Consider the following 11,129-nt stretch of genomic DNA (forward strand, 5'->3'; position numbering starts at 1 on the left):
CTTGAACATCATGTTGACCAACTGTTGGTACGTCGCGCCAGTGTTGATCAATCCAAATGGCATCCCTATGTAGCAATATAACCCTCTATCAGTGATGAAGGATGTATGCTCCTGATCGGGGCCGTACATGGGGATTTGATTCTAACCAGAGTATGCATCCATAAAACTTAGCAAAGCATGCCCTGCCATCGCGTTAACCAACTGATCAATTAATGGGAGAGGAAAACTATCCTTTGAGCAAGCTTTGTTGAGATCTGTAAAATCTATACACATCCTCCATTTCCCATTTGGTTTTTTCACAAGCACCGAATTTGCAAGCCATTCTGGGTAAAAAGATTCTTTAATCAAACCAAGTTCTAACAATCGATCTACCTCTTCCTTTAATGCTATCGCCCTTTCCCCGCTCACCGGGCGAACTTTTGTCGTATGTGCGTGCAATTAGGGAAAATATTCAACCAATGACACATTACCCCTGGATCGATCCCCATCATGTCTGAATGACTCCATACAAAGATATCGAGATTTTTAATCAGAAAACGGGTAAACTTTTCACTCATTTTATAACTTAGTTGAGATCCCACCTTCAAAACCTTGTTTGGTCATCCTTATTGACCGGAACAGACATTGTGTCTTCGGTCGACCCCGTTTTCTCGGCAGGCATAGGGATCCCGGGATCCAGATCAAAATCAAAGTCTCAGGGGTCCTCGATTTCCATTCCTGCATTTGAGGGTGCATCCCTATATGCGGGAGCATCCACCTCAGGACAAGGCATGGCTTTACGCAATACAGGTATGGAGGGCGCGTCCTCATTTTGAGAAGCATTAACCTCAATTCTATTTTCACTTTCCAAGGGCGCGTCCTTCCTTTGAGGAGCATCCACCTTGAGGTTACTTTCTAGGCTTCATAAAATCTCACTTCTTCATTCCAATTTTTCTCCATTAACCTCCTTCCGCATAATCCCTTTTGTATGATTTACCAAGATTTCCTCCATACTACGGATCCTCGAAACATTCCCCAACGTCGCATAGGGGGTCTCGGTGACATGAGTTTTTTATTCTTCCTTTGGATCTTCCATAAAATAATGGGCATGAACCTCTCCACTTGGTTTTTCCTGAATGTCCTCCGTATCTTCAAATGGAAGATATTTCCCTCATACCTTTTCCTGCGAAATTCTTTGACAGCCTTGTGATAACAGTCGCGTGATTCGTATTGCGACCCTCTTAGACTGCCCACTCTGTTAGGCGTTGGGAACTTTATCATCAAATGATATATCGAGGTTATCACCCTGAACGCTCGCAACCAAGGTCTGCCTACCAACACGTTGGGCGGAGTCCTGATCCAATACTTTGAAGTCTATCATTTGAGTGACAGACGGAGCTCCTTCCCCAAGCGTGACAGGAAGCCTAACCGAACCCATAACCCTTATTGCCTCTCCAGTAAAACCGTAGATGTGTGCGTTTTTAAAATTCATGTCACTTTCTGGGAAACCCAATTTCTTGTACATGTTGTAATACAGGATGTTCACAGAGCTCCTGTTATCCAAGAAGACTCGATGCACGTTCATTGCCCCAATAAGCATAGTTATTACCGGCGCATCGTTATGGGGATGATGTACCCACCTTGACTCTCTCTCTCTCCCTGAACGTAATATCAACAGATTTCCACTTGAATATTTTTGGAGTTCAATCTTCCAAGCTATGAATGGTGGTGAGTGGTGGGTGTCGTGCCTCTCTTGCATTCCTTTCCAACGCCGGATTGCTATCACCAACAAATAGATGTCCTCCGAAGATTGCCCGAATACTTCCGGCCCTTTGGAACTTAACTTCCGCTGTCTTTTCGACATCCTCTGCCTGTGTGTGATGCCTTTCATCTTTCCCCTTGTCATCGCTTCTTCTACATCATTTCACCTTATCAATCCACTCTCCCAGATATCCAGCCTTGATCAGTTCTTCAATTTCATCTTTCAGGTGACGACACTCGTGGGTGTTGTGGCCGGTAGACTCATGGTCATCGCAATATTTTTTCTTGTCTCTAGTCTGTCACGAAGTCAGACGGTCTGGTTTCTTGAAAATTCCTCTGTCCTTATTCACCTCAAAGATGTGATCAATGAATGCTTCCAGCGGAGTGTAATTACTTATCCTCTTTTCATAGTTTGACGGTGGGCTGCACTCTCTCCGCACGTTCACGGCGTATACCCTATTAGGGCTCCGGGCATTCCGCCGATAATCTGGACTTACGGACCTGTCTCTCCTTTTATCTCGCCCCTTGGAGTTGTGGTTATTATCATTTTTCTTTGTCTCAACAAGCGATTGTTTAATCCCTTTAAAAGGATTCCGCCTGCGTAAGTACATCAGCTAACGATATAGGGTCCTTCCTTGCAGGTGTTGTCAAAAAAACCGTTCCCATGCACAGACCAGCTATAAGAAGTATTTTCAGTATCTCGTCGGTCGCAACCTCTCACCAAGGTAACTCTGCTTGAACCTTTTGACGTATAGAGGTCAAGCTTTCCCCTTCCTTATTTTCACATTGGCCAGTTGTGGTAACAGGCGGCGTAACTTCATCGCAAGCCTGGAACTTGGGTTAGAAACAAGTTTCATCTGTTCCCAAGATCTGATCATCCCTGGACCAAGTTTTGGACCATTATTGAGCACCTTCTCTAAAGGTGGCCGCTAGAGAGATGGCAGACCGTGCCAAGTCCGGTACCTGATATACCATCCATCTCAATATTGAAACGCCCCAAGAAGTCCACGGGGTCGGAGTTTCCATGAAAACACAATCATTAGTTGTGTTCTTGTATCCTGCATGCAGCTCTGCGCTTCCCTCACAACAGCAGAAAAAAGGGAATGGAGCTTGCGCAGTTGCTGTTACCCTACCTCCTTCAAGATGGTTGAGAAACCTCTTAAGATCATTCACATTAAACGTCCTTACTCTAGGAATGGTTTGAACGTTGAGTTGTTGGGGCTGCTCCATAACTTGTTGTTAGTCCCCCTCACCCTGAGTTTGTGGCAGTGGTATGTTGCATATTAATTTTGAACATTCCCCTTGCGCACGAGGTTCCTTCTGACCTCATCTCGGTATCTCATCATTGTTTTGCCACCTTTCTTGTAATTCGCACGTCATCCCCGGTCATGAGGACGCGTCCTGGATACATTGCCCGTAGTACTGTGGGAAGCTACATGAATAATGACAGGGCTTTCTTCAGTGGAGGGCGCGCCATCTCTTCTTTCCATTATTTGGCGCCCTTCCATGCTGGTATCCCATCCTTCCTCGTTTTCAATTTCCTTTGATAGCCTCGACCATAATTTCCGAACCTTCCATGTGGAGGGGCACACTCGATGTTCGCGTGGTGCCCCGCACCCATCATCTCTTGGATATGTAGGGGGCAAACACGCGTTGTATAACGGGGCCTCGCTTCTCCACATTTTCCCACTTTTTGCCATTCTAGGAACAACATCCTGCAAATCATCATCTTCCAACCCTTGATTCCAAACTCCTCTTTAGGGTGAAAGTCTTTCTTTTTCATCTTGATTCTGAATATTTCCGCCGACGACGCTCGTTCCATCATACGCCCAGACATAGTGGGTGTGGTACAACCTGATTACCAGGACGAGGTCTTTCTCTACCGTCAGTGTCCTTCATCGACAAGCTCCATAATAGCTCTACATCATCAGAATACTCCAAGCGACGTGAGTGATTCGCGGGTCTTTTCTGCTGGCCTGGGCTTCTCCCTCACTACGGGTGCTTTCCCCCACGGCGTGGCGACGACGGGGAAAACGAAGACCCCTCCTCATCTTGCGACGCTCCACCGTACTCAGCCTTGAGTGAAAGTTGTTCAGAGTATCCCCAATGCGATACAACTATCCAAGATATCAACGTTGCTGATGAAACTGGAGGTGTTCCTCCCACATCCGAAGCTCTCGGAGGAGCTACCATGTTTTCTGGGCACGTAGGGGTTCATGGCGAGTGTAGCCTCCCTCGCCCTCTCCTTCAGATCTGCTATCACTTCCATCATAAGAATTTTCATCATAATTGTAAGACATCTTTTCCTCCCAAGATAATGATCCTAATCAGCAGCCCTCCTTCTAGCGCCAATTTGTTGACGAGGAAGCTGTTAACAATAAAGTTTGAGGTTTCTCCTCCGGAATTAAGATCTATGACGGTGGGTTCTTCACCGGAAAATCAAGCGGTATGTGGTAGTTTGTGGTTGTTTTAGGATGAGATTGATCAGAGTAAGTGGTGGCTCCCTTATCAACTCTCAACTTCTTACCCCTCTCAATGTGCCTACGTACCCTTTATATAGGGATCAAGCCTGACGTAGTTCTTGGGGAACAAAAAATCTAATGGGCTTAGACTTCTTATTCCTAGGCCCGGTAGAAACCCATCCAGAATCCGTCTTTTGCTAGCTTTAGGAATGTCCAACTATGAGGCCCAACCGTGAAGGCCCAAGGCTCGTCCATAATCGTAGGACTTCACGGATAGTGCTTCTCCCTGCGCAAGGATAACACTCCGCTACAACTATCTGCCTTGATTTACGAACGTAGGTATAATCACGGTTCATCCCAAGTGCCGGACGCGTTCCTGTCCCCCGAATGAGGATAACCCACCAGATAACAGGACAGGTGATCCCAAGCTCTTGGGTGCAAAGTGCAGGATGACACCAAAGTTCTCCAACGAGGACACTCGTTGAATATAAGAACAGAGTTCCCAGAGCACACACCAGAGTTAACCCCGCATCCCCAATGAGGACACCCGTTGAATATAGGAGGATGCCTTCAATCATCAGGCATACCCCTGGAGGCCTTCAAGCTTTTCACGGACATTCCCCTCCTTGACCGTCTCAAGGAGGGAATTCTTCAAAGGGTACCTGCAACAAATACGTTAGTAGAAATAATCCTCCATTGCTTCTTTCCATGTGTGCCTTGTCCAGAGCTCACCATTAAAATGCATTTCCCACATATAGGGCGCGTCCTAGGACACTGGGCGCGTCTTGTCCTTCATGAAACCTGCATTGTTCTCCAGCAACTACCTCTCATGACACTCCACAAATATAGGACGCATCATGTCCTCTTGAGTGTACACTTTCAAGCTTCTTTGCCAAGGAACTACTCTTCAGTATACTCCCACCATGGTGGACGCGTCCAATACCCCTGGGCGCGTTCTGCCCTGGGCATGTGCTTCCAAACTTTCTTATCATAAGACCATCCTTCATAAAGCACTCCCACAAAGGTGGGCGTGTCTTGTTAGCCTAGGCACGTCCTAACCTTTTGCAATGCAATACCGAGTTTGACAGTAATCAGCCCGCGTTTGATCCGAGTTATTCCTAATACCAAAATTTGGGTATAACAATCGGTTTCACTACTTTATTTTTTAACTTTCCTCTACTACTTTATCATTTTTTTTTAAATTCCGTGCCCAACCCAAATGTAAACATTTAGGAGGGAAGGAGGGAGTATGAATTAAAAAAAGACTTTTTTACGAGGTATAACTAAACACAGATAATTAATAAATCTTCATATATGATATAAGACATATTTTATATTTAATTTTAAGAATGTAAGTAAGGCTTTTAAATATTTTTATTAAAATACCTAACTCTAAACAATTACCAATACAATATGACAATCTATGCTTTAAAAACTATTAATTGTTCTATATAAAATTGGTACTTATAGAAAATTAACATGTAAAAAAGTAGGTGAGGAGCATGGTTCACATAAAATACAATCACTAAAATGAGCACGGGAAAACATTGGTTGCTAGTGCAACATTGCTAATCAAGAACCAGAAACAATACGGTCCGGTACCTTAGATCCTTAATCATATGCATCTTTGAATTTCATCTTCATAATCTTGTTTACGCGATGCGGCTGCATAACGCCACTCATAAGTCTTGCAATTACTATCAATGTTGAACTCAATGGACTGAAGATCACTATCAATTGAATCCTCTATTTCTGTATCATCCCCTTTTCGACATGACTCTATCAGTTCATTGATTTTATTGGAGTTAGCTGACTCATTTAAATTTTCACCTATTCGAGCTATCAAGCACGTTTCCAGCTCACATCGTAGCTTGTCCACAACAGAACTTTTAGCTTCTGAGAGCTTCATTTGAACTCTGGCCTCACGGGAGATGTTAGCTGCATCAAACATTTGCCTCTCCTTCTGCACTTGTTTGTTAGATTTTGTTGATTTCGTGTTTGCACTGTCAAACACTTTCTCAATAGTAAAGAGACTTGCCTTTGTAATGGCTAATTCTTTTCCTAGCTTCCTGTTTAGCCTCTGAAATTGGACTTTCAGTTTCTTCTCTACTTCTAGCTCTCTCGCCATGGACTTCACTGCATTTTGAATTCTTTCTTGCTCTTTCGTTTTCCATGAAAATCTTTCTTTTGCAAATTTCTTCATGAGGCAATCGATCTTACTTTCTTTAACCTCCTGTTGTTGAATTAACTTTCCAACCTTAGCTTGAGTTTGTTCAAGCTCACATTTTAATGCTGCAACAAGGGATTTCGTTGTGCAACTTCTATCATCCAACTCCCACGTGTAGTCGAGTATTTTGAGCAGCTCTTTAGACGTAGTAAGACCATCACTGATATCCTTGAGATGAACTTTAGTTCCAGCTCTCTGTGTGCAGCATGGAGTTTTGACCTGCATAACCGAAGCTTAGAACAATGTTTTGAAATCATGCAGAAAAATTTGAAATAAATCTTTTACAATGCACATCAGTAGCAAAAATTTGACGCTTATGATAAAAAAAGGGTTAAGATTGTCCGTGAAGGGGAGGGGTTAGCTTTTGGATAAATTTCAGCAAATACATATTAAAGATAAAGTTTCATAGTGTTGCAGAAATGACATTAGACATCCAGGTCTCAAATCTTATGAACGAAGATCATATATAAGATGCTTACATAGAGTGACTAGGATGAAATACAATCGAGCAACAAGCCTGATTTTAGAAATGGTGCTTAGCAGCGTGTTTTGTGCAAAAAATAAGTCTACCTGCAGATATCTAGTGATTTTTATCTTACCTTCTCTGAGCCATATCTTATCTTCTCTGATCCACCATTCCTGTGAACAAAATTATGCGTATCCACTGATGTTCTTGTTCTGTGACTATCCATTTTATCCAAAAATACAGAACGTACTCTATTATAAAGATTTTTTTTTTTGCTAAATATATTAAAAAGACTACCTTTATTGAAAACGAAAGTATTTTCCACGTATAACATGTCATACCCTGTTTATAGCAACAAGTTGTTTGTATGGGACTGTGGGGTAATCTTTAACGGATACCTTATTTATTGTATATATATGTGGTGGGGTAACACTTTATTGTAGTACTACTTGTGTTGCTGGGTTATGTTGCCCGTTACACTGGCATCTTCTTCTTTTTGTTTTTAGTAGTTTGATTGTTCTTTTTCAATTTTTTTTCTAAATAAAAAGCCCTTTTTTAAAATTTTAGTTACTTTTGGATAAATAAAGGAATTTGTTATGGATAAAAACATGTATTTATTTATTGCGTGTATTCAATATTAGGGTTTGATAAGTTTCGAGTTTTACTGATTGCGCTTGTGTTTCTTGGCTTGAATCTGTCCTCACAAGATGCCTACGTATCTTGACGTATGCCAAGGATCAAGCCAAAACGTAGTTCTTGGTGATACTTGCCCTCGGGGCTATGGTAGCGAGAACTCACCAAGGACGAAGTGACTTTCATGTCCTTCGAGGACTGAGTCTAAAACGTTGTTTCATGTAATGACCCCGTGGCTTGTAGGATGCTTTGTGACGTATGGAGCTCTTGTCCCGAAAAAACGTCCCTCTGAAGTTGAAGGGGTAAGACCCTTTATATAGACGTTGAGAGTCTAGAAATTAGGGTAGAATTGGGTGACTTGGTGGACAAGCCTCCTTCTTTGATTGGACTTTGGAGTCCTAGAAAGTAGGAATTAGTTTCCTTCTGAATTTAGGTTGCTTGGAGGCTACTTCTTATAGAAGTAGTTACTTATCTAAACAAATTCATTGGGCTGTTTAATTAACCCCGTTATTTATTACGAAAATAATAAATAATTAGTATTTTGGGCCTCATTAATTGGGCTTTTCCCTTTGACCAAATCATGTCTAAGTAATGCGACATTAATTCTGCAATTAGGATTATTTTTATACCCTATCATTTTCCCCCCAACTTCTTGGAAACACATTCAATGTTTCGTAGAAGTTAAGTTATCTCTTACCCTATCAAGGGTATCGTTTTTAGCGTAAAGTGTGGAGCGACCTACACATTTACAACGATTTGCCTTATCCGAGGCTTCAGGATATTTTATAAAATTTTCATAATTTTCCATACTCATTTTCTTACCTTGTTCCTATATTTAGGAATTTTATGGTATTTCCCTTAATTTTCGAGGAGTATCTCGTACTCACAAGTATTTTTTCTGATTTTTTAAGAAATTTTTTTTGTACCTCCAATTATTTTTCCTAATTTTCCTAATATTTTAGGAATTATTCCGTACCTTCGGGTATTTTTCGTAATTTTTCCTAATATTTTAGGATTTTTTCTTAATTTTTCGGGAATTTTCCTTAATTTTCCGGAAAATATTTCTTAATTTCCAGGAATTATCCATAATTTTCCGGGAATTTTCCTTAATTTCCGGGAATATTCCTTAATTTCCAGGAATTTTCCTTAATTTTCCGGGAATTTTCCTTAATTTTCAGGAATTTACCTTAATATACAGGAATTTTCCTTAATTTTTCGGGAATTTTCCTTAATTTTTTGTGAATTTTCTGTTTTTTTTGTAAAAAAAAATTCGACCAGGAATCCATTTGGTCAGGATCCTGGTCGAATTATGGTCCCATAGTGTCTGGTCGAAGGCACTTTCGGTCAGGATGATTCGATCAGGATCCTGATCTAATTGGGTCAGGATTCTGACCCCTGGCCGAACGATTCACAATTTCGATCAAGAGTCCTGACCCCTTGGATCAGGATTCTGACCCTTGGTCGAACGATTCTCAATTTAGATCTGGAATCCTGACCCCTTGGATCAGGATTCTGACCCTTGGTCGAACGATTCACAAATTAGATCAGGAACCTGACCACTTGGATCAGGATTCTGACCCCTTGGACAAGGATTCTGACCCTTTGGATCAGGATTCACAATTTAGATCAGCATTCTGACCCCTTGGACCAGAATTCTGACCCCTTGGACCAGGATTCTGTCCCCTTGGATCAGGATTCACAATTTAGATCAGGATTCTGACCTCTTGGATCAGGATTCTGTCCCCTTGGACCCCGAGTCCTAAATCTTACATAGGGAATCCCCAATTACGAGCAGCAAGTCTTTCAACAGCCATAACTTTTTGCTAATTTCCCTATCTGAGCTTATAATATATATCATATCGAAGTTTATTCCGGGCTCTAACTTATAATAGCATTCTCCTCTTCCCACTTGCAATCCTTGATCCTTTAATCGGGTAAAATCATGGCTCTACGAGCGTTTGCTTGGACGATACGTGCCTTCTCCTTGCCTTCAACCGGATGGAACGTGGCCTCTACGAGCACCCCAACTTCTTTTCCCTTAGTTCGTATGACTAAGTGCGTTATCCTATTTGGATGCTCGATTTAATTAAACCCTCAGTTTTAAAGTGTGTCAAGTCTAAATACCTCCTTTTCTTTAAACATTTTCAAGCTTGTAAGAGCCTCATCCGAATTATGTTCTTGACTAGATGCGGCCCTTCGAAACATGGGATTCATCTTTCCTTTCTGCCCAACTCTAGGTGCATTAATCTCTCTAGGTAGTAATGCCCATTGTTAACAAAATCATTATTTTACTTCTTATGTTATAAGAAACTCATTATTGATCCTCAACAATCCCGGTGTTGGATTAATCAAATTTGGAGCATGTGTCATGTATTCTTCGTTCTTCTCGAACTCAAAGGCCTCGACCCTTGGGATGGAGTGATTCTAAAAAGCATCCCAACCTTATCTTTGTAGGTTAACAAGAATGACGTAACTCCTGCATTTACCTTGTAAGTGGCACGATTCACCCATGATATGGGAAGTAGATAGTCTGCCAAAGCATTTCTCGAATACTCGGTCCTCTTCTTCATTCAATCCAGGACTATTCACATGGCCATCTTGACTTGCTTATTCACTTTGGACAAGCATGAAGTAGGACTCATGGACTATCTCCTCATAATTGCTTGTTTGTTTTAAATTCATGTTGTTGAGCTGATGTTCATCATCCGTCACTAGGATTTGCGGAAGTCCATATTTGTGTATCACACTTTCTCACAGAAATTGTGTCACTTGATTGGTGGTTATCATAGATAAATGATTAGCCTCAGTCCACCTTATAAAGTAACTTATGATTATTATCAGGAACTACCTTTGGGCGTTGGTTATGCGCGTGCTTCGGGCATCTATCATATTTTATTCTCATTATCTTTGTCATTAACCATCATCTCCGACCGATATAACCTAAATAGGATACATTTTGAGCGACAACCTTTGGCCCCCCCCCCCCCCCGAGCGTAGCTTACGGTTCTCCTTTCCTTCAAGGCTAACTCCATTTTTCGGGGTTTCGAGCATTTCAAGTAAGGAATCACGAACTACTTTTGCCTTAAAGCTTTTCCAGCATTTTTCATGCTCCCATGGTATCGTTGGGTCACCAACTAGTTTTGGATTGAGTCACCTTAGCAACAAGTCCTTACACGTATCGGTGCTATCAGTTTTATATTAGTTTTTGGTCTTCAAGACTTAGAAGTAAAAACTTCCCATATAAGTTTGTATTTCTCAGGAAATGGCCTTCATGCTTTCCTACCTCATGATGTAGCCCTTATTAAATTGAGTCATGACTTCACAATTTTCTCATATTTTATTGTTGTCCCATGCTTAATTTTGAATTCCCCATTTACTTTGAGAAATCATCAATATTGAGTCTCCGCAAACTTTTAAAGTTCTTGATCCTCGGTGTTTCAACTGAGACAATTCTGGCCACCAAGGCCTTATACTTGTCTTTGTTGTTCTTCATTTGAGAAATCCAATATCATGAAAAAATTCTATCATAGATCCATCATGATCTTGCACTACTTATTTTTGTTTTTGACGATCCATCAAAATAGAGAACCGAATATCACTT

General features: G+C 41.4%; 1 protein-coding gene across 1 annotated transcript; it reads right to left on the reverse strand.

The window, feature by feature from the left end:
* Positions 1-5,625: 5,625 nt before the first annotated feature.
* Positions 5,626-7,211, reverse strand: LOC141692745 (uncharacterized). Its single transcript, XM_074497678.1, has 2 exons — positions 7,029-7,211; positions 5,626-6,648 (listed from the first exon to the last, which is right to left on the reverse strand). Exons 1-2 carry the CDS (start codon positions 7,119-7,121, stop codon positions 5,818-5,820), a joined length of 924 nt encoding a protein of 307 aa, XP_074353779.1. The 5' UTR covers positions 7,122-7,211; the 3' UTR covers positions 5,626-5,817.
* Positions 7,212-11,129: the final 3,918 nt, after the last annotated feature.

This window comes from Apium graveolens, chromosome 10 (genome assembly GCF_009905375.1).
Source record: "Apium graveolens cultivar Ventura chromosome 10, ASM990537v1, whole genome shotgun sequence".
In the NCBI taxonomy this organism is placed as follows: Eukaryota; Viridiplantae; Streptophyta; class Magnoliopsida; order Apiales; family Apiaceae; genus Apium; species Apium graveolens.

Bases quoted from the DNA above. Each gene is read 5' to 3' on its own strand.
- LOC141692745 (XM_074497678.1), bottom strand. From the start codon at position 7,121: ATGGATAGTCACAGAACAAGAACATCAGTGGATACGCATAATTTTGTT. The intron at 6,649-7,028 runs GTAAGATAAAAA...TCGGTTATGCAG, and splicing joins TAAGATATGGCTCAGAGAAG to GTCAAAACTCCATGCTGCAC.